This window comes from Dicentrarchus labrax, unplaced genomic scaffold (assembly GCF_905237075.1).
Source record: "Dicentrarchus labrax unplaced genomic scaffold, dlabrax2021, whole genome shotgun sequence".
NCBI classification, from domain to species: domain Eukaryota; kingdom Metazoa; phylum Chordata; class Actinopteri; family Moronidae; genus Dicentrarchus; species Dicentrarchus labrax.
The window spans coordinates 2486561-2511078 of record NW_026136713.1 but is presented as its reverse complement, the minus strand read 5'-3'; the positions used below and the strand labels follow the sequence as shown (position 1 = coordinate 2511078).

General features: G+C 42.9%; 2 protein-coding genes across 7 annotated transcripts; both read left to right on the top strand.

Annotated features, from left to right (window-relative positions):
* The first annotated feature begins 606 nt into the window (after positions 1–606).
* LOC127375231 (protocadherin-10-like) lies at positions 607–19632 on the top strand. 6 transcript variants are annotated; one of them, XM_051421219.1, is made up of 5 exons: positions 607–3531; positions 4518–4576; positions 5713–5819; positions 14923–15279; positions 18235–19632. In XM_051421219.1, the coding sequence occupies exons 1-5, from the start codon at positions 1183–1185 to the stop codon at positions 18252–18254; spliced, it is 2892 nt and encodes a 963-aa protein (XP_051277179.1). In that variant the 5' UTR covers positions 607–1182; the 3' UTR covers positions 18255–19632. The 6 variants fall into 6 exon arrangements, with proteins under 6 accessions (XP_051277179.1, XP_051277178.1, XP_051277174.1 ...); XM_051421218.1 differs by having other exon boundaries at positions 4473–4576; XM_051421214.1 differs by having other exon boundaries at positions 608–3696; positions 4473–4576.
* On the top strand, positions 1183–15906 carry LOC127375102 (protocadherin-10-like). The gene is made up of 5 exons (XM_051420938.1): positions 1183–3696; positions 4518–4576; positions 5713–5819; positions 14923–15279; positions 15866–15906. The coding sequence occupies exons 1-5, from the start codon at positions 1183–1185 to the stop codon at positions 15904–15906; spliced, it is 3078 nt and encodes a 1025-aa protein (XP_051276898.1).
* Positions 19633–24518: the final 4886 nt, after the last annotated feature.

Here is a 24518-nt window from a genome sequence, read left to right as displayed (position 1 = left end):
GGGTCGTATGAGGTCCGCAGATCCGCCGCTCTGCCTGCCTCTGCGTCCTGCTGCTGTGTGGCTGGAGGAGAGTTAATAACGTTACTACTACTGGGTGTAATTATAGCACACAGCCTTAAGAGTAGCACATGAATGGCGAATGATTCCCTGCATACATATCACAACATTTGCATGCATTAACCCGGTTCGCCCGGGCCCGTCCTTAGGCTCACACGGCCCGTCAGCGAGTCAACAAGTCCCCCCACTCTCAGTGCAAGCACACACTGGTTCATGGGAGGATGCGCTTGTCACATCGTGGGCAGGTGATGGAGTGTGATCACAGTTTGGCAGCTGAGGGGTTAAAGTCATATAGGTCCAGTTTTGTCAGTTCTGTCTGTGCCTCTCTCTCTCTCTCTCTATCTCTCTCTCTCTCTCTTTTTGCGTCAGGTATTCTAAAGAGGAGCCAGAGTTTAGATGGAGGTGGAGAGAGAGAAAGAGAGAGAGAGAGAGAGAGAGAGAGAGAGAGAGAGAGGGGGGGGACAGTGAGGGAGAGTTGATAGGCAAGCCCGCCGTCCAATCAGGAGAGAGCTCTCAGCATGATTTAGAGCCGCGGGGCTGCGAGGGGGAGGCGCGATGCGGGAAAAAGGCAAATAGCTGAGTGAACAGCGTCAGTAGAGAGTGGAGTGGAGGTGACCGCAGTGAGGGAGCAGGGTGCCAACAGGAGCCACAGAGGCGCAAAACGCAAACAGGAAAAAGTCTGACATTTGCGCTGCGATCAGGGGCCACCGCAGAGGACAGAATGCGCCTTTTCTTTTTTCTTGTGTGGATTACGATTTCTTTTCGTCCAACTCCTCTCCAGACTGGTTCCATCACTCCGTCAGAACTGCGCTTCCCTGGAATGTGCGCCGCAGCCTCTCCGTGACGCGTCTGAAGAGCAAGACAGCGGAGCCAGAACAGAGGGGGAAAATAGTGTGCAGTCATTAAAACTGCTTTTAAACCTCCAAAAATGCCTCTTTGTTGATGGGACACATTCCTTCGCACGCCTCGCTCATTTCCGGAGACTTTTACGCATTTTGGAGACTTTTTTTCTCCCGACTGAAATGGCTGATGAAAATTGACATTTCATCCGTTCACAGAGGATAATACGCTTTATAATCTTTTTTTTTTTTTTTTTTTTTACCTAAGTGCACTTTTTTCCCGGCGATGATTGTGCTTTTGATTGTCCTGTGCATCACGGATGGAGTGCTCTCTCAGATTCGCTACTCTGTGCCGGAGGAGGCGGACCATGGCACCTTGGTGGGGAATATCGCCGAGGACCTGGGACTGGACCTTACCAAACTGGCCTCCCGCCGCTTCCAGGTGGTGCCCAGCTCTCGGACACCGTACCTGGAGGTGAACCTGGAGAACGGCGTCCTGTTCGTTAACGAGAAGATCGACCGGGAGCAGATCTGCAAGCAGAGCCCCAGCTGCCAGCTCAACATGGAAGTGTTCTTGGAGAACCCGCTGGAGCTGTTTCGGGTCGAGATCGAGGTGGTGGACATTAACGACAACCCGCCCAGCTTCCCGGAGACAGACATCACGGTGGAGATCTCGGAGAGCGCCACTCCGGGCACCCGTTTCCCCCTGGAGAGCGCGTTCGACCCGGACGTTGGCTCTAACGCTTTACGCACGTATGATATCACCACAAATAACTACTTTTATCTGGACGTGCAGACCCAGACGGACGGGAACAAGTTCGCGGAGCTGGTCCTGGAGAAACCGCTGGATAGGGAGCAGCAGGCGGCGCACAGGTATGTGCTGACCGCGGTGGACGGCGGTCAGCCTCCCCGGACTGGCACCGCGTTGCTGGTGGTCAAAGTGCTGGACTCTAATGATAATGTGCCGGTGTTTGACCAGCCCGTTTACACGGTGAGCCTCTCGGAGAACGCGCCGGTGGGCAAGCTGGTCATACAGCTGAACGCCACCGACCTGGACGAGGGATTAAACGGGGAGATAGTTTACTCCTTCAGCAACCACATCTCCAACCGCGTTAAGGACCTGTTCAGCATAGACCCGCGCACCGGGCGCATCGAGGTGCGCGGAGAGGTGGATTTCGAGGAGAGCAGCCTGTATCAGATCTTCGTGCAGGCCAAGGATATGGGACCAAACGCGGTGCCAGCGCACTGCAAAGTGCTGGTCAAAGTCAACGACGTGAACGACAACGCGCCCGAGATCACCTTCAGCACCGTCACCGAGTCAGTGAGCGAAAAGGCGGCTCCCGGCACCGTCATCGCGCTGCTGAGTGTGACGGATAAGGACGCAGAGGAGAACGGACAGATCCACGTGGAAATCCTCGGTGAAGTCCCGTTCAAATTAAAATCTTCCTTCAGGAATTATTTCACCATAGTGACCGACGGCCCGCTGAACCGGGAGCTGGCGGACCACTACTCCGTGACTGTGGTGGCGCGGGATAAAGGGACGCCGTCACTGGCCACTAGTAAGTCCATCCGAGTGCAGGTGTCAGACGAGAACGACAACGCGCCCACTTTTACGCAGCCCATATATGATGTGTATGTGACAGAGAACAACGTGCCAGGGGCGTACATACACGCTGTAACGGCTCAGGACCCGGACATCGGCCAGAACTCGCTCATCAGTTACTCCATATTAGAGTGTGACATCCAGGGCATGTCTGTCAAAACCTATGTGTCCATCAACGAGGAGACCGGCTATCTGTATGCACTCAGGTCCTTTGATTATGAGCAGCTGAAGGATTTCACATTCATGGTTCAGGCCAGAGACGCGGGCACCCCAGAGCTCTCCTCCAACGCCACAGTCAAAGTCATCATTGTGGACCAGAATGACAATCCCCCGCTAGTGCTGGCCCCCCTGGGGAAGAATGGCACAGCCAAGGAGCCCCTGCCCCGCTCAGCTGAGCCGGGCTATCTGGTAACCCGCATTGTTGCTATGGACGCGGATGATGGTGAGAATGCCCGGCTGTCCTACAGCATCCAGAGGGGGAACGAGAACGGCATGTTCAGGATGGACTGGAGGACAGGTGAGCTCCGGACAGCAAGGCGAGTGTCGCCCAAGAGAGACCCCCACCAGCTGTACGACCTGCTGATTGAGGTGAGAGACCACGGCCAGCCGCCGCTGTCCTCCAGTGCCAGCATTCTGGTGATGCTGGTAGACAGTGTGGCTGAAGGCCGTGGCGGTGGGGACCGGGGAGGCACTGCCAAGGCCAAAGATGGCACCCTGGACCTCACCCTCATCCTCATAATTGCCCTGGGCTCCGTCTCCTTCATCTTCCTCCTGGTTATGATCGTGCTGGCTGTGCGTTGCCAGAAGGACAAAAAGCTCAATATTTACACCTGCCTGACCAGCGAGTGCTGCCTGGGCTGCAGCTCCTGCTGCTCACGGCAGGGAAGGGCCCGCAAGAAAAAGCTCAGCAAGTCGGATATCATGCTGGTGCAAAGCGCCGGCAACGTCAGTGGAGCTGGTACGGCTCAAGTCCCCGTGGAGGAGTCAGGGAGCTTCGGCTCCCACCACCAAAACCAGAACTATTGCTACCAGGTATGTCTGACTCCAGAGTCTGCCAAAACCGACCTCATGTTCCTAAAGCCGTGTAGTCCATCTAGGAGCACAGACACCGATCACAACCCGTGCGGGGCCATAGTGACAGGGTACACAGACCAGCAGCCTGACATCATATCAAACGGCAGCATTTTATCAAACGAGGTAAGAGTCCCTCTCATACCTACAGTTTAACCCCCCCCCTTCCATTCAGAGACCCTCAGCATGTCTAAAACCTGAGAAGCCTGCCCGTTTGATACAATTTAAACAAACATCCGTACAAGCTAGATACAAAAGCTGCTTTATACAGGGGCCATTTTCCATTTCCAAAATGTTGTACATCAGTTCAGTAGTATGCCGAGATCGTCTGACTGATTTCACAAGAGGCATTAAAGCAAACACAGTGATTAGACTACCAGTTGCTGACATGTTGCCTTTGGCAGTCCTCAGGAAGCTCGGCCCTGAAACAGCAATGATTGCATGTTTTTGTTGTTCTCCCAAGACTTAAAAGAAATAAAAAGAAAAAAAATCTGAATAAGAGAACGACATAAGAATGGCTGCTGGTTGCTGTGGGTGCATCTATTTGTGTGTGTGTGTGTGTGTGTGTGTGTGTGTGACCCAGTCCCCGGGAGGAGAGGAGCATTCACATTAAGCACACTGGTCACAAAGTTGCTGAGTCGCACTAGAACAAAGATGCGTGTCTTGGCTGTGCCAGCCCTGAATAGGTGCATTACTTCATCTTGTGCCTTGGCAACATATCTGATAAGCCCTCCTCCCCTCCCCTCCCCCCTGTGGGAAAGTAGCACACCTCCTCAAAAACACACGTGTGATACATGTAATGGCTGAACATAGCTAATATCAACTTGGAACTGTGTGGGTTGTGTCATTTCTGATGTCTGTTGTTTTTTTTGGTTTTTTTTATGCTAATCGTGTTACGCAAGGTGCTCGAGCGACAGGCACTGAAAACTGCCCCCCTTCTCTTGCAGACCAAACACCAGCGAGCTGAGCTCAGCTACCTGGTCGACAGGCCAAGACGCGTCAACAGGTAAATATGGAGAAAGGGAGTCACTGCAGCCTAGGGATAGGAATCGAGAATTGTCCGATCCATCGGAGTTGCAAAACAATGACGTCAAACTCGTGCATCCACACTGCCAGAGGAAACGGTCTAAAGCGTGGCCTTATTTCATTAAGACACTCAAACTACTATCAATGTTTTTAGACTGTTCAGACTCAGAGATAATAACACTTGCATTGATACTGAGAACCTGTGCAGACCTACTCTTCCACACAGGAAATTGATCAGGATTTGATAAAGGAATTGACAAAGAATCAGGGTACAAATCATATACTTCATGAAGATTGAATGCACGAATGAATGCAAGATGTATCATAAATTCTTGTTGATCATTTACAAATGATCAAGTCACTGGGACTTTTTGTGGTTCAGTTCAGGAATGTATATTCTTACATTAATCAATGCTATCAAATTAGCAGGATTCCAGTCACTTTAAAGCTTTCTGTAGGATCATGCATTTGCTCAAAACCCAGTGGTATTTTTTGACACATTTACCACATAATGGACAAATTAGAGGAGAGTGATCAGACAGCAAACAAACACAAAAAAATTGAAAATGTGTCAAAGAATACCACTGGGAAATATGAAGCTATTTGTTCGTAATCGGAGAGGCTGAGGAAATGCAAGGTCCTGAAAAAAAGACTTTAAGAGTACTCCATCTAATTGGTTGCATATCAATTAATATATGAATTCATATTCCTTAATTGATGACTTATTATGTGGGAACTAATCACAGAAAGTCATTTGTCAGTGGTGAGCAACAGGAATTCATAATACGTCCTTCATTCATGCATTAAATTATCATGAGTCGTGCATTTAGGTCGTACTTAAGTAATTTAAGTATATGATTTGTACCCTTATTAATCAAGCGTTACCAAATCGATAATGGTTATCAGATCCCATCCCTACTGCAGCCTCTGTGCTGCTGTCACATCCAGCTGTAATAACCCTCTTATCTGTCGCCTGCCTCATTCGCTGATAACTCTCATTAATGTGACGATGCTCTCGATGATAAGATGGCATCAGAGAGATTAGAAATGCACGCCGGAATGATAATAGATGAAAAACATAAAAATAAAAAAATAAAAAATTCTCTTTGGTTTCAGTTCAGCGTTCCAGGAGGCGGACCTGGTCAGCTCCAAAGACAGCGGCCATGGAGACAGTGAGCAGGGGGACAGCGACCACGACGCCACCAACCGAGGCAATTCCTCCGGTAAGAGCTGCCTTTTTTTTCCAGCATTTGATTTGTTAAGCTGCACGTTCAGAGGGCGGATCAATGGCTCTCTTGCTTCTGTAGGACTGGAGTGGGCGTTGCTGATTAGCATGTGGTTACTATGCAGTGTGGGTCCGAGAGCAGGTTGTTGCCCATCCCTGTAGCGCTGAAATGTGGACTCTTCTTTCTCAGTTTGTGAGGAGAATGAAAGCTCATTTTAATAAGGGCCAACATCACACACAAGTGGAGTCAGCATCACCGTTTGAGTGAGTCCGACAGGTCCGATCAGCTTTTATGCTGATGCTGTTGTACTTTGAGACATTCTGATTTCTCTCCAGTGACATGTGGCTTGTGATTTCCTGTCATCCCTTAAAAAAAAAAAAAAAAGAAGATAAAAAGCTTTGGACGGCTGGTAACAGAATCCCCTGACACATGAGGTTTTTCGTGTCGGCGAGCAGAAAGCGACCCCCTCCCGCCGCTGTTTGTAAATATGTGGCGGTGTTAATGAGGAGCCCGCTCCCTGTGAGCTCGGTCACTCGGTGCTGGAGACCACTGCGTGAGACATGACAGGCTTTTTAATGAGGCCGCGCTCGCTCCGGAGAGCTGGGAAGAGGACCAAATAGGTTGCGGCCGTCGCAGACAAAACAGGCGATTCATCCGTTCATTAAATTAATTAATGCATTCATTTATGCAGTTACTCCTTTTCTCCCATCTTCCCTGACCACATTCTTCCACATCCATCCTTTTTTTTAATCTCCCTCTCCTAAAGGAACCCATCTGAGCTCACACAATAGGGCCCCGCTGATTTATGAATGCTGGTTTTATGTCTTCATTCAGTGGCAAGCTTTCTTTGGTGCGGGCCTTCTGTGTACGGAGCCTGTCATCGTGTCTGGTCAGCCGCAGCAGGGGCCCTCGCCGGTGCCAAATGGAGCCACTTTCACTGTCACTCCAGTGGGCCTAGATGGGTTACACAGAGCTCAGTAAACAGAAACACACAGAGCCAGACCCCCTCTCTGCCCCCTGTTTTAGCTCTAATAAGCTGCAGCTTTTTCTCTTTCACCACAGCGGAACATTCTCACTCCTAATCGGACCAAGCCAGCCAGCTGCTTTATGTGGATGGAGTTGTCCTATTTCCAGTGCATTAGCATTTCACGTGAACGCTGCCAGCCAGAGTTCATCTTCTGTTATGAATAGTCTTTCACACAAGTAGGGCTGGATGTGACTTAGAATTTATACTTGAGTTTGGTACATTATTTTTTGATGCCTTACTTTGAGGAATATAAACTCTTTTTTTATCATTTAACAAAATCAGAAGAAGTTGGCGAATGTAAGATGTTGTCTAAAACAGCAGATTTTCAAACCAACAGGGGTCCTTTAGTGGGTTGTAGGAGGTCCCCAGCAAAAGGAGGAATGGAACATTTTAACTTTTAGTACATTTTTAGGATGTTGGAACAAGGATTAATTCCTAGTGAAGTTTTATCAGTGATTGATTGTGAAGACTTTATAAACTTTAAACCTAAAAATAAAAAAAAGGATTCCTGAAGACAAATCCTCTAAAATTGGGTTAGGGTTATGTTAATATTAATATATCAATCCATTAATCAAATTACCACTTTACTAACTGCCACACACTTTGTCCATGTTGATCGGCTGGGAAATAAAGTAAGTAAGTAAGTAAGTAAAGCTTTATTTATATAGCACCTTTATGACCCAGAGATCCAAAGTGCTTTACAAACAAAAAATAAACATAAGGGTATAACCACACAATTTCATTCCAGCTCATAAATTCACTATATCGTCTGCCATATCTGTAACCGCTGATCTTTATCCTCTAAAATCAGTATCAGCCTCAAAAATCCCACATCGGTTGGACTTGAAACCAGATTCTGAATCTGTCCAGACATTTGAGATAACTTCTGTTATGAATTGGCGCTATACAAATAAAAATTGAATTGAATTGAAATGAATTTGTTCTCTCTAGACTTGACGGTTTTTGACATTTGAATCTCATGCATTACCAAAAAACCTTGCAGTTCAATACCCAGCCCTACTCACAACTGCATCTGTTTTTCTTTTGCACCTAATCAGAAATGGGTAGTAAAGTACAAATACTTTGTTACTGTGCTTAAGTAGTTTTGTCAGGTATCTGTACTTTACTTGAGAACATTTTACATTATTGCCCTACATTTTTACATAAATACCTGCACTCTCTACTGCTTACATTTTCAAAACAGGCCTGTTACTTCAATTTTAATGCGTTTGAGGGAAATTATCCATTATGTATATTTGTCTGCATCACACACATCAAGACCGTTGTGCATCACGCACAACAGACCTAAAGTGACAAAAACACCCAAAGCGAGACTTGACCATGTTTGAAGTTTCAGTTAGCTTTGTACAGAAACAGCTGGTAGAGAAACCAAGAGAGTCCTTTATACTTTTATACTTTCAGTACATTTCAAAGCTGGTACTTTTTCATTTTTACTTGAGTAAAGAAGTTGAATCAGTACTTCAGAGCCTGCCAGGTGCTTTATGTCCAATTTTGAATGTATTAGTATCTTATATGAATGCTGCTAGCCCTTGAGTAGCAGTGCCAACTATCCTTTTGTCCAGTATCTTATTCTGAGGAATATAAATCTGCTTTCAACGAGGAAGTATCTGATCACAGAATAAGATGATAAAAGTATGAATCTCCCCACTGTGGAATTTTTTTTTCTGCTTGGGCCTGAGCCAGCCAGCTGCTTTGTGTCCTATTTGGAGTGTGTCGGCAGCCCTGCCTGTTAATACAATCCCACTGTCGCATGTGCCATTTAGTGCGTCCAGTTGTGATGCAACGGCAGCTCCACCACTGACTTTGAGTACCCTTGGTGGTGTCAAATTGGATAGAGTTACTTTGTTGCAGAGTTATCAGCCAGCTTACTGCCTTTAAACAGATTATTTGCCGTGCATTAAGTCGTTGTTTGATTAGGATAATTGATAACATGGCTTAATGTCTCGCAATTCTGCTCCCACAATGCTGCAAAAAGGAAACACAGGCTTTACCCTGCGTGTGCTAATTGAGTTTGTCAGCAGCGAGCGCACTCGAACTGCGTCAGTGTTTAATAAATGCTAATGTTAAATAAACGTGTCCATGTCATCCATCACAATGGTGTGTTAGCCTCTTCTCTCGCCTCTGTCATGAGTACATCAGCGAGAGAGGAGGTATTTCTTTCTTTTTTCTTTTCCATGTGATCAGATTTATAGGAACATATTGGTTTTCATCTCAAGGCTAAATTTGCTGAACTACATATTAAAGCATAACGATTACATATTGGCAGATATACAGTATGCTCCAGTGAGATTAGTTTGAACGCGTGTTGGAAGCAGGTCTCACAGAGGAGGATGGTGCTGTTTACCCTCATTGGCACATAATCTTTCTGCCTCCTTCTTTTTTACTGTAGCAGTGGTTGTATTTCTGACACAGTGATTTGTGTTCTTTTTTTCCCCCGCTGCTGGCTGCGTTGTCGTGCCAACATTTTCTGCTGTTTCAGGCTGGTTGTTCCCTGATCAAACCACTCCATTTTTCCTCATCAAGGACGCACTTAAAGAGTCAAAAACTGGTTCGGAAATCACCTGCAACGGGTGTTTGTAGATAAATTCAGAGTAGGGTTACAGTATAATTATCAATGCAGATAAATTATCGTCCGAAAACGGAAAATGTTTATATTATTATAATCAAATTATAGCCAAAATAGCTCAGAGCTATGGAATATTAAATCATCCATCTTTGCATGATGTGCCATCTTACACCGCAGTGTGCAGATGTGTGTGGACTGGCATGTTTTTTAGTGGGCTGAAAAAGAAGATAAATGTGTATATATACAATGTTAAATTTAGCATTATGAGTGGTAAAACTGTTGCTGCTATATTTCTATTACACCTATCACCATTACCACTACTACTACTGCTACTATTGAACGTTTAATATATATATATTAAAATATTCCTAATGTGTTACCTCAGAAAATGTCAAAATCTTGCTTGTTAACCCTAACAGTGTACAAGTCTCAGGTCTGCTGTGCTACTGGAGAAAACGATGTGCAAACATGTTAGTAGAGGTGAAACCAATTTATTTTTTCAGGAGTGCTTAATCATATAATTATTTAGTCTATGAAATGTCAAGAATAATGTGCCTCACAAGGTGCCACAGCCCGAAGTAATCGTATAATAGCAATAGCTGATTCTGTCTGGCAAACTCTCATAGAGCCTGAAGGGATTCACTTTATAATGAAATACAAATAAACTATAAAAGAATACTCCACTAAAAGTGAAATAACTGTATTCAGAATATTACTGATCAAAGAACTATGAGTGGCTGTATGTATTCTGTGCCTACATACATTCATTGTTTTTCCCGTATAATCTTCATTTTGTCTTTCACATACATTATTTTCACCTTTAAACACATGTATGTACGATTTCATATATCTATTTTATATGTTTATTTACTGTCTCATTATAGATAGAGTATATAATGTCAGTTAAAGTTAAAGTCAATACTAGAACCCTGAAATAACATAACACTACTTACTACTGCATTTTAATGTTGTAGCTGGTAGAAGTGTAACTGATTTTAACATAACATTTCCATCCATAACACTGTATTAAATTTCATAAAAACGTCATGTTTCATTCAGTATATGATAGGAATGTAAGATATTGTATCAATTATTTTGTGTTTAAACTCCCAACAGATAGATTCGGTCACTTTAGTACAATACTTCAGTAAATGTAAGAAAGCTGCATTTCTTCACACAGCAGAAACTACCAGCTAATAATTTGAATGATAAATCAGTTATAGGTTTATTTTCTGATTATTAATGATTTGAGTCCTTGATAATCAGAAAACGTTTATTTTTCGTTATTTTACGTTCACAGTCCTCAGTTTACAGCACTGCCATACAGCTATCGGGAGTTTAAACAAAAAAATCCAATTATTTATTACTATTACTAAACAATATTGCGATACTCAAGTGTAACAGTATTTTCTTACATTCCTTTTGAATGTGAAACTTCCCTCATAAGCCTGAGAAAAATAACTTAACTTAAGGTCCACTTACAAGCTTCTGGCACTTTCCGATGTGGGGTTGGTGTTGTAGAGTTTTGTAGTAGAAGTGCTCAGAGTGAACTTAAAGGTCATTCTATACATTCTGTAATGGGCACATTTTCTTGTGAAAATCACAGTGGAATTAAAGTGCTCCTCATTTGCTGCCTGACCCTCTAGGTACACTTCTGACACCCCGGGAGTCCCCTCAGGACCCCATTTCCAGCCCAGCTACATGTGTAAAGTACACATTATCAATATAGCCAATGTCACGCAGTTGGAGAAGATTGAGTCGAGGCGCTTATCCACTTTTCTATCCCCCTTCTCCACCCTGCGCCCCCAACTTCACTTCCATCTCTTCGTCACTGCTGTGATGAATTCCTCCTTAGGCCTGCAGTTCACGTTATCACCGTGGTAACAGCTCGCTGATCAGTAATTCATTTTTCAGACCTCTGCATACCAATTACCAAATGAAGGTTATTATCGAGACTTTATGTCTGCCCTGCGCGGGGGCTGTGCAGAATGATAAGATGAGATGAGGCATCAGAAGTAACGAGGGTCAGCGCTCCTCAAGATCGCATTACCCTCCCTTCCCTCTGTCTGCTGCTGGCCCCCCTGCTTGTTTTTGGCTCAGTGCGAGACATGTTGACACAGTTTTTTTTCATCCCGTCGCTGAAGTGGAGGGCAGATACTGTACTCCGCAGCTGGACCGAGAACTCTGTTTGCTCTGAGAAAATTGTTGGAGTACTACGTGACGGAGAGATGAAGGCATTAGTCCACCACCTTTTTTCACATTTTAAGCACGGCTCAGGCTCAGGCTCTGTATGTGTGTGTGTGTGTGTGTGTGTGTGTGTGTGTGTGTGTGTGTGTGTGTGTGTGTGTGTGTGTGGCGAGACTGTCTAATGTGACACGGGAACATCTAATTTTGCCAAAATGTCAAGAAATATCAAGATGTCTTGAGCTGGCTTTGTGGCTGAAATTACTCTCCCTACATCCCTCTGTCTCTCTTCCTGTGTGTGTGTTTGAGTGTGTGTGTGTGTGAGTCTTATCTCCCTGACAGAGCCTAAATGCCATATTTCCCGTTCCCATTTTGAGAATTAACACAGCATCCATTTTGTAATGGAAGCAGAGCTCTGACTGTCCAGGTGCACTGATACAGTACGTCAGCCGTACAGTAAGTTGTTTCTTCCTCTAAGAGGCTGTATTACAACCTAATGTGATGGCGTATTTATGGCATGTTGGTTAATATTTAATAAGAAACCCTCTCGTTAGGAGACCGGGCACTTTTCCAAGCTGTTAGTGACGGCAAGCCAAATTAATCCGCTTTGTAACAAAGCAAATTCCCCCTTTGCTGACCGCTACAGACACACACACACACACACACACACACACACACACACACACACACACACACACACACACACACACCCACTGCTTACTGGGATGGCAGCAGTTTTAGTCTAATCAGTCTGTATTCAGAGGGATTAGCAGCAGATAGCCCTAGCTGGACAGTTCAGATTGTAGCCCCAAACAGCGACTCAGACACACACACACACACACACACACACACACACACACACACACACACACACACACACACACAACCAAGCGGATTTAGGCTTCAAAATACATGCATACACAGGATCTGGGTCCTACTGTGAAAAACATATGGGGCAATGAAAACACAATTTGGCTTAAGGCTTACTCGGCCTAAATAGCCGCACTTGAACGTTCCCGCTAACTCTGTTCCGCGTTGCTCGCTGACAAAAGGTGATTTTCTGGCGAAGGATTGCAGCCATTAAAAAGGCCTCACAATAATTGCTCCACATGAAAGAGAGCATGCTCAAACTGGGTTTCAGTTGTACCTGCAGCCAGCCTTTTATGGAGGACAATGGGTTTCGTAAAGGGGGGTGAGGCTGAGGGCTCGGGACACGGGCAGGCTGGGTAATCCAATACTATTGAGTTTGTGGTTTGGTTAATCTAATTCTAAAGGGACCATGGGCAATGGCTTTGAAGACTGCACCCTATACACACACACACACACACACACACACGTACACATACTCTGGCTGTGATGTATAAATCCCCCCCCCCCTTCCTGGGGAAGTTTTTTTGCATGTTGCTGCATGTAAACGGCCAACAATTCTTGAAGATAAATGCGAGGTGATAGTGTCTAGCACAGGCGATCTGTCTGGTGAGGATTCAGAGCTTTGTTTGGTGTTTGGCACCAGCCACCATTGGGGTCATGTCTTTGGCATTTGTCCTAGGAAATTGTTAATTATTAACAACATTTTACACACGTTAGAACTTTGAAGCAGATAAACCAAATAAAAAACGAGATATTTCTTGCCATAAGTACCAGGGTGAACATGTTAATCCCAGTAAGAAGAGAGAAAACCAGATTTTAGGGGGAATTTTATTAATCGTCTGGAATTATTTCATTAATTTAGAGAGAATTTAGAGAACAAAGACTCAGAGGTCGGATTAACCCACAAAGGGGTTCCAACTGACCCCACGCTTTCTCCCACATTTTGTGCATTATGTTTGCATTATTCAGGAATGAGTCTGTGCTATAATTGACTTTATTTGACCGTGTGGGCATGTCCAAGGTTGAGAATTGTGTTTCTGGTTGTTGGTGTTGAGTTGTTTCAAACTGAATTGCTTCCCCTTCAAAACCCCCCAAAAACATTATTGAAAATGTGTTGATAAATTTCACTATTAAACCATACGAAATGACAAGTTCTTACACTTGTGCCCATTCCTGCAGCAGAGAGATTTCTCGTTAGCCTTGGAATTGTTTGAGGAAAAAGAAAACAAAGAGACCTCAACAGTTTCAAGGCCATAAATCTTCATCTTAACCAGGCATCTATTCAATTATTTAACAACAAAAGTCTGTTTCTTAAAAAAAGTGAAAGAATAATTTTCAGTGCAAGTTAACTTATGTCAGGGATAGTTGTCTTGATTGTAGAGCAGCAATTTGCTTTACTTGCTCAGAAACAAGGGAAACTACAATGAATTAGTTGTTTCAAACTGAATTAATGAATTAGAGTATCTCACCCATTGACGGAAATCATTCTGCTTTGGAGAAAGAGTGCTGAGTGGCTCGCTGTGGCAGTTTATTTCTTTGCAGTGAAATCCTTTACCCTATGATGAATTTACTAAAATGTCATGTAAAATAAATACTGTACTGCTTTGGAAAAACAAAAAATTGCTTGGCTGCAGCTCAGCCTGATGTGAAAGTTCTGATACAACAAGTACCTGAGTTCGAAATCTCATGTACCATCAACAAGATGTGTACATTAAATAGTAACAGTGGATGTAAGTAAGTAAGTAGAAATACTAATAAAATAAAAGTATGTCATATCTGTAAAGCACCTCCTGTGTCTGTCCTGAAATACTCTCTCTCTTACTTGGTTTTCATTTTTACATTTCTTAAATTCTCTGTGCTCATAAGTAAGTAAGTTAAATTCTGCCAAGGTTCAGACTCCGGTAGGGTGGGGCACATTATTGTGGGTCCGGATGGTCACAATATGGCTTTGGCTCTATTTTTATTTTTTTTATTGTCCTAAAATTGCCCCTTTATTGTCATCTTCCACACACTGAAATTGTTTTTTTCTATGAAAAACCTTGTAGTAAAATAGTACTTGGTAACTGTTAGATAAATGTACAAGTATAAAGCAGCATCGAGGGAAAATAGCTTGTACCTGTATGTGTACCCAAAATTATATTCTATACATTATATTATAGTTTTTTATTACTTTACAAAGCAGAACCAGCAGTCCCATGAGTCTTTGTTCCACACTCCTTCTGTGTGTGTGTTCAACATTGTGTGGTTGGCTTTGATCTCAGCGATCAGGGAACAGAAAAGCCCTGACATGAGAAATCAAAGAGCAGGTTGCATAAATACATATTGTGAAAGTCTTGCGGATATGCATCAGATGGTGTGTGTGTGTTCAAGAGACACTAACTTCCTTAACACCTCTCACATTTTATCTCCTCCCTCCCCTTCCTCTCTCCCAGGCACCGATCTGTTCTCTAACTGCACAGAGGAGTGTAAGGCCCTGGGCCACTCCGATCGCTGCTGGATGCCCAGCTTTGTGCCCTCTGAAGGGCGCCAGGGCCCTGACTACCGCAGCAACCTCCACGTGCCCGGCATGGACTCGGTCCCGGACACAGAGGTATTTGAAAGCCCCGAGCAAACGGCCGATAAGTCATTCTCCACCTTTGGCAAAGAGAGTCTCAGTCACCAACACCTCCACCACCACCACCACCTTCTCAAAAACCATCACCTCAGCCATCACCAGGGCTCCCTAGAGAGGAAAGAGTTGGAGGCATTTCTGCCTAGCTCCAGAGCACCTTATAACCTGGCTTATTTAAGTGAGTATTGTGTTTTGCTCTGGCCTAAGTGCCTGCCAAATCAACTCGCAGATCTGGTGATCGAATTAGGTGAAAAAAAGATTCCAAATTAAATTTTCTTCTCGGATTGGCCGGCGGAAGGAAGCGTGAAATTCATTTCAGGTCTGACCCCTGTTCTGTCAGCCTCCCTGTCAGAGTGTTTAACTAACTCTTCCCTCTTTCTCAGGCATCTCTATTATCTCCGACTGCAATGATCTTATCTTCCCTCACCTACCGTTTCGATTCCCCCCACCACACACACACACACACACACACACACACAAAAAGCTCCAGCATTGATTAGCCTGTGGGCCTTTCCAAATTAAATGTGCCAAAAGCAATGTGATCTTTAAGGTTGGTTTGATGTGGGTGCAGATGTTAGCATGAAGGAAGCTCTGTCTTACTATGGAAAAAATGGTTGCTCTCACAGAGCTCGGCAAAAAAAATGGGAAAAGGCGCATTTTTCAAGGAATTACTGTTTCTAAACTCTCATTCACAGGCCACAAAGAGATACATTCTCAATCACTGCAATTTGGTGATAATGCTTAATTATAATTTTGTCAAGCAGTGCCTGAAGAGGCCCCCTCTCTCATCATCCGACACAGCTAGCTGGAATTATCAAACTGTCAGAGCACCGCTGCTTCCCCAGTGCCATCATTTAAAACCACAGCATGCTGTTAGGAGCAGCAGGAAAAACGCTCTTTTTTTCCTTTTAATTAATGTTTTATTCATTTGCTGTGCTCCCCCCCCCTATTTTTATCCTGGATCAAAACGTTATATTGAGCAAGCTCCTAAGTGTCACATTTTTTGCTCTTTATGAAGGCTGTGTTCTAGCACGCTGTGTGCCGGCCTCACAAAGGATGGCCAATTTTACGAGTTGAATGTAGGTTAGGATAAGCTTGTACACATTCCTACAGAAGACGAAGAATCTGACTTTAAACTCAGGATTAAATTGTTCACATGTGGCTCTAAACATCTTCCGTAGTAGCAGCAAAAATAAATACAGCAGTGTAAACCGAATAAAGAACAGTTAAAACAATACAAAATTAAAGCATCAACAGTTGTGGGAATTTAATGGTGCTGCACAACCCCTTAATGTTGACATCTTTCTGAAAAAACAGCCATATTGAGAGGGTTTTATGAGTATAAGACAGGGATGCCCAAAGGTCTGCCATAAGGTTCCAGCAAAAACATTTCTAGCAAAATAAAATCTAATAAAAGGCTAAAAATAAGAATTAAAAGTTAAAGTTTTATGCTGTTTTCTTTTTTTGTGAAGCTTTAAATAAGTAGAATCCCTAATTATTATTAACCAAGTGACACTTTGTGTCTAGTACCATTTTGGTTCTGAACAGTACAATAGGTGTTTGTAATTTGCTCGTGATTCACCATTAAGGCTCAGTTTTGGCCCTCCAGGGGACGAAGGTTGGGCAGTTATAAATTAATTGGATGCAAATTATATGATATTGATTATGTTGAGGAAGGTTATTACAGCAGTATAAGGTAGGGAAGTATGAAATCCTCGCTGTCTGGCAGAAACCTTGTACTGTATGTCCATGTTTTATCCTTTTTATTTATTTTTTCATGAATCAATGCTATTGGTCACCCTTTTGTCTGTCTGGGTTTAAAAAAAAAAATTAACCAATTAAAAACCTTTAAACCAACACTGCTAACTTTTTCGACTCAACATTTCCTGATAAGTAACAAATTTGGACATCCAAGATTTCCGTCCAACAGCAGCAAAATAAAATAAATCATTACTTAATTCAGTTTCAGCTTAATTTAATTTATATAGCTCCAATTCATAACAAAAGTTATCTCAGGAAAATTAGAGCAGGTCTAGACTGCATATAAAATGATTTACGGAGACCCAACTGTTCCCACCATGAGCAAGCACTTGGCGACGGCGGCAAGGAAAAACTTCCTATTATAACAATAACAGAACTTGTGAAATTATACAAAATTGTAGTAGCACTGGTGTCGTGACAAAGAAAAGGTTGTATCGAACAGAATGAGCGCAGTAGCCTCCACGGCAGCTCTGATGCAGCTATTTGTAAAAACCCCTCATGCAGGCAAACATTAAATAAGTTTCAAATTATTATCATTTGTGTGTTTCCCTCTTTACGCCCATCAGCCACACTGTGTTGTGGCTCCAGCAGTTACCATGGATGTGCTTATTATGCGCTCATGATGCAGCACTCCAATTGAAGGGCTTCTGATATTGCCGCGTTTCCCACCAACACCGTCACTCGTTCTCCTCGCAAAGTGGATCACTGTGGCCCTCATGCTAATGAGCGCGGGGGTGGCAGTGTGTGTGTGTGTGTGTGTGTGTGTGTGTGTTTGGTGGGGGGGTTAGAGAGAGGGCTGAGTGGGGAAGAAGAGGGGGAGTGGAGGAAGGGATAGAATGATGATACAGGAGAGGCTGAAGCTCCCTCTAATCTGATCAAGTCAGCCAGTGATACACAGAGACTCTTTTGTCCCGGGGAGTTGCAGGCCTGGGCCTGGGACTGGCCTCGGTCGGGTCAGAGGGGGGTGGGTGTGGGGATGATAGCCAGAGCTCAGTGATTACCGTCATCAAATTCAGACGACACGGAGGCAGGCAAACAAAGACTTGTACTGGCCTGTTAAAGCTCAGCCTTCCTCTTTGTTGCTGCAATGCATTAGTCCCCCCCCCCATGCATTCCCATAACCCCCCCTTAACATATTAACATATTATCCATGAGCCATTATCCATGAGCCATTTCACAAGAGTGAATTAAAGCGGCCAAGCTGAGGGATGTGAGACTTCCTACCCCTTGTTGTGCATATGTGAACCCTCTAATTCCGTGTGAATGAGGCCATTTAAGTGCTGTTTTTGTCTTCCTTCTCAGACTTGACACCCTCCGTCTACACTTACACACAAACACAGCTAACCATGCTTTTTTTTTTTTCTCTCTGCAGCGAGGAAAAGGGTTTGCTAGCTCTTTCCGCGTGGACATACCAGAGACTGCGTGACTTTGCACAATCACTCCTCAACAACCAAGGCTATAAAAACAAAAAAATAAGAAGAAGCATCAAGTTTTTAACCTTTATTGCCCTCCCTGCCCTCTTCCCTCCTCACCCAGCCTGAAATTCAAAATTAAAACACACCCAAACTACACGCAAACTGAGGAATGACACCCTCGAGGAGCTTTCTGGAATTCCTTGGAGCACTGCCGGGCTTTGGAGGCACCCCACTCTTGGGATTAGGAGAGCGTGGGGGGATTGGGAGATGAGTGCAGGCAGGTAGATGGATAGCCTTACCTGAAGGGAGCCCACTGTCTCAGCAGGACTGAGAAACTAACAAGAGGAGGAGGAAGAACACTGGCGACAGAGAGATGAAACTGGACACTGATCTCTCGTCCTTTTTCCAATCTGCGTGTGTCTGTTTACAGCACTGATGTATACATCTCTGAAGAAATTAAACCCGACGCGGACTATGTATGTGTACTGAAAGACAAATCGAGAGCCACCTGGAGGAACCGCCACTGAGCCCTTTAGGCGTTTGTACTCACAGAGAGACGCCAAATTGTACAGGAGAATCTTTGTGCATTTCAAAATGCAATACCACTGTTTTAGATTTTTCTATTCTGTTTGTGTGGTCAGGTGTCTCTATTCCGATCTACTTCAAACTTTGTAAGAAAAGATTGTGGGCAGGATATTTTTTTATTTTTCTGTTTTATTTTGTTTTTTCAGTTTTTGTTCTTTTTGTTCTACTTTGGGTTTGGTGGGTTCACCTTATCGTGGGCTTGGACAGTGTTTTGCCCGCAATTTTCTGATTCTGAGGGATCAAGTAGTTTCTATCATGTGTGAGAAGTGTTTACTGTACTCTTTTAAAAAGTTTCAAGCTGAATATAAAACTCTATATATAAATCTATCTATATCTACTTGTTCTGAAGGCGTGCCATCCGTTTGCTGGGTTCCACATTCTGATTCAGAGGTTCGACTCTTATTTAAGTGCCCCTGAAGAAGGCTTTTTGTTTTTCCCATTGGGGAGACGTAAAGAGAGACAGAACAGCCGTAGCAGATGTAAAACTCAAGTTCTCATTTTTTGACATTATTTCATTTTTTTCTCTCTCCACTTTTGGATAAAGATCATGTCTATAAATAAAAAGGAGGTAATAATTTAGGTTGAAATCCATGGTAATTATGTGTCATTGTAACCAAAACTTTAAGGGTCCATTTATGAAGAACAAAAACATGGCCAAATGCAAAAGGTGTTGTACACAATGCGGTGGCATACAGTATACACACATTACTTTCTCACACGTTACAAACACACCAATATGCCAACAATAAACTGGGAAAAAATGGCGAAAAGGACAGTCTTGCGTGCCTTTATTTTGATGTATTTCCTTGTGGTAAAAGAAAAAGTCCGATTTCAGGTGACCTGACTGAAGGAATTCTGTGTTTTCTTTATGTCCACTGTTTTTTTTTTTTTTTTTTTTTTTTTTTTTTACAGTTTTCAGAAATCTGATTCAGTCCCCAATGCTGTGAGAAGGTAGTTTTTATAAAGTGGAGGAAAGTCAGTAAATTTATTTATTTCTGTACAATTATGAGGTTCTTGGTGTGTATATATATATATATATATATATACACATATATTGGGGATGAGCAAGTACCCCATCATCTGTATCTATGTAAGTGGGCGGTAGTAACCAGAAGTTGTTAAGCCGGAGTACGGATTTTGACCCATTTTACTCAGTATGAGTGCTTTGTGTATGAGAATCATCAGTGAGCTCATACAATATAATGCACTGTTATAGATAAAAACAATAATATGATATAAAGATATATGCAGACATATTCATGTAAAAAAGTTCTGCATTCAATGTTTTACATAAGTAAAAGTACAAAAGGTATGACAGAGACTAGCTGTCACATTAATGTGGTCAAGATGGAGCTAATTTATATTTCATATAATTTTTCCAGCAATGTGAAGAAGTGTCTTGATTTGATCTGCAAAGCATATCAAGCATATTATCATCATTGATACAAAAAAAAAATAATAATCTGGATCCAGGATCTCCAGCCTGCCCAACTCGTGAAACACTGCAGCTTGGTCAGTGGCCCTTCAAAATGTGACGCTGCAGGTGCCCCTTAGTGTCATCTGTGGACCTGCAGGGCTCCATACTTAAGCGGTATTTAATATAGATGTAGTATAAAGAGCCAGAAAGTCTGCATATGGAGGTGGTGGGGTGGATGGATGGCTCAAACAAACACAGGACTTTAACCCAGGAGGTCGCTCTTTCCTGTTTGAAACCAATGGTCAAAGTTGATATCTTTTAAGTTATTTGTGTTAGTTACATAAGGAATGTAACTTACAGTCTAAAACATAACCAAGTAGTTTTTGTGCTTAAACTTAACTCAACAGCAACTGTTTCACAATATTAAGCTGCTTCATTTTGAAATTCTAACCGGCTGTTGCCTAGTCATTATTGCTAATTTGATTGCGGACCCCTTCTTGTCCAGAAATGACACTAAAGAATACCTACAGCTTCATATTTTGAAACGCAGTGCCACTGACCAAGCGGCAGTATTTAATAAGTTGGGAGAAAGAACTTGCTGGCCTCTCTGTTTAATGACAAACTTCTATATGAGGTCGGGCTGTTATGGTGCATAAGCTTCCTGTAACAATTCATGTCCTCATTGGATGACACAGTCACTCATTAACCCTCAATAACAAATGAATCTGTGCAGGAATGTGTACAAAGCTCTGGCTTTGTTTCACCACAGAGACAAACATGTGGCGGACATTTATACAGCCCCAAACTTATCGTTTGGATGGTTTCAAACGCTGTAAACCTTTTACAAATTGATATTTTATTTGGAGCCTTGCAGTTGAGCAGTAGGTTTAAGAGCCGCTTGGTTTTCCGTACGAGGTAACAAATAAAAACACTTGATTCCCTGTATTGTATTGATTGATTGATTAAAGCTTTCCAGCATACTAATCTGAGCATGAAATGAACACTTGTGACCACTTCCCCAAAATGTGATAATATATGGCGAACATGACCTCAATATGTTAATGACAAATCAGGAAAACTGTCTCCTCAATCATGTCAGCAAACATTTTGTAATCAACTCAGTCAGTTTTAAAACAGCCATGTAGATTTAGGAGATCTTGTTGTGTTTTTATTTGTCTGAAGTCGATGTTGTGGCTGTAATCCGAGGTAGATTGTGGTATCTGCAGATGGAGTTCAGATGCACACGCTAAATCATCTCTAGTCCCGTTTAATCCTCCTGTACATGCTGAATTTTCATCAATGTTTTCATCCAATGCCAACAAAACCTTTGTTGGTGCACACTATAAATATTACAAGCAAACAGGGAGGGTGGGTAAATAACACCCATTCAATTTCTCAGTCTTCCTTTTTTTGGTTTGAGAATCCCATTCTGGTGTTAAATATAGGATGACAAATAGCAAGGAGCGGCGGTGTGAGCCGTTGGTCCGGGCCCTTTTGTTGGCGCATAATGAGGGCAGAGCTATCGGAGCAGCGCCGCTCAGATTGAGGACAGAAGTTGAACGAAGAGCAAGTGCAGTATAATCATATCTATTTTCTTGTTAAATGGAAGCCATTATGTTTGACCTCCACTCGACGCTAATCTCTGTCACAAACCAAAAAGTTTTAATTTCCATGTGCGTTTATGCACACCAGGCTCCAAATGAGAAAAACCAATAGAGTATAATGAAAGATAATATAAGAACAAAAAAAAACGAGAGAGACTTACAATTCCCCAAACAAACGGGAGGATTTGAAGAGAGGTGGACGGTGAAATGGAGAGAACGACTTCTCTATTTCCGGTGAGTCGGGGGAAGAGGGGGAGGGGGGTAATTGTGATAGCGAGTTTCAAAGTCACTCACTTCACAAAGGCAAAGCGGATTATAGGAGGCTGAACTTTTTCCTGTCGGAGCTCTCCTTTCTTGCAGATGCCGTCGGACAAAAAAAAAGCAGTCATCGCGGTGAATCAGTGCTGGAATTCCCTGCTGATCAGCACGGGTGGAAATAAAACCGCAGGTATGTGTGGACGGCCTGTGTGAAGGTTGATTATGGGCTCTTCAGATGTGGGTGAATGAGTGACGGGCCTTATCCAAAGAAAGAAGGACAGGAGTGCAAATTATGTTAAACTGCCATTCTTTGGTTCTTAAAGGCCCTTCTTACTCTGAGCGGTGGGGTCCTGTGTCCTGTTTCTTAATTCATGTTTCTCTGGTTTGGACTGGTTTGAAGTGTGCCGGGCTCATGGTGTATTCACATGCCCCTTGGATGGTCCCATTTCCCGAGTTGGAAGTCTTTCTTCTGACTGAGTGTGTTCATGAGACATATAAATGGTAAATGGACTGTACTTATATAGCGCCTTTCTAGTCTTTCGACCACTCAATGCGCTGTACACTACATGCCACACTCAGCCCTTTCACACACATTCATGCAGGGTCAGCTCTAGTTTACAGTGTATAAACAAAAGAGTGTTTAGCACGCAACATTTGCGCAAATTAAGAGAAACAGAACTACCTAATATACACTGTCATTGACAGTGTCTAATGTATAACATTTATCAAACAAAAAGAGGAGAAACATTGTAATTGTGTTCTTTCTCCCCAAAATTCAGACTAACGACGATTAAAATCCAGTTTTCTTTGTTGAAATCAAAGTAATGTATTATTTCCAACATTTCCATCTTCCAAACTAGTTTTCTCCATGATTACAAAAATTAATCCAAGGATGTGATTGGATTGTGAGATTCAGTAGTGGGGTGACAACAATAATAAGGTTGTAAGTAATAGTTTTTGGGGAGATAATTGTAATCTTATTACTGAAGTTTATTAGTAACTAGTTACACAACTAGTTAATGGGGAAACTTATATTATTACGGTAATATTATTATTAGTAATGAGTTACTGCCCAACACTGGTCTTGACAGATATAATTTCTTGGTCTTTGTTTTTATGTATTTCTTTGTTTTTATTGGGTCACTGGTTCATTATTCTGCTCACTGTGTGTTTTTTTGTTGACGTTTATTTTTTGTTGTTGAATCTTCCGATTAGCTTAGTTTTCATTTTTCATTTTTGGTTATTGTTTGTTTTTTTCTCCTTATGGGAAGGGAGGTCCATTGTGTAAGCCTGTGGCTTCTTGATGTCTCCTGACATCTCCTTCTTGTTGAAAAAGTTAAAAGAAAGTATGAACACAAAAAAAGTTTAATTTCCACAGTAAAATTCTTAAAAATGAATCTGCTCCTTTTACCTCATTAAAAATCCTAGAATCTATAAATATTAAAATCTTGTTCATTTCTAAAGTTTTATTGCTGGTCACAAAAAGTCTTAAACTTTGTTAAGTCCATTCTCAGTGTATGTGCACTGGTGGATCCCACTGCAGAAGTTGCATAAGATATATACATGCTCACGCACACACAACATCAGTGAGAGGCGACCACAGCAGCAGTTGTAGCCCCCAGTGCTGATATTATCTGTAGCTCATTCCCACCCATCCTCCTCCAGTCCCCAACTTAGAAAAAAACACACATACACACATTCTCCACACACTCTCTCCACTGACCCTGTTTGTTCCCTGCTGCCCTGACTTGCCCCGGTCTGGACTGGCTCCAGTCAGCGTGCCCTTGGGGGGGACAGAATGTGGGAGGGCAGGGGGTTTGGGGAGGAGCAGAGCCACCCAGGAGGGAGGCTGCTTAGTGTCACAGTGATCTCTCTCACACATACATTTATACACACGTCAGTGATAAGGACTGACTTGTCTAAATGGTGTTGTCCAGACAAGAGGGGATGGCAGTAGTTAGTTTCTGTTTTTCTTGGATATTGTAGTTCAGTTTGAATTGAGTAACTTTCCTCTGGGCTATATTTGGATATTTTCTTTCATTCAGATAAGAGTTTCAGAGGATGTGTATTCATAGATGATCTGCAGTCAGCAAATAAAGACATTAACCAAAAAGAATAGCCACTTTGGATATACAATGGATCTCTTTCTTTCTTTTTTAATATGACTGTATCCTTATTTGTACACTGGGTCATTGTTTAGAGTTTCTTCAAGAAAGAATTATGGTAAAAAAAAAAAAAGATAAAATGGACCTGTACTTGTATAGCGCCTTTCTAGTCTTCCGACCACTCAAAGCGCTTTTACACTACGTGCCACATTTACCCTTTCACACACACACATTCACACAGTGATGGCAAAGTCCATCGAACAGAAACTAAC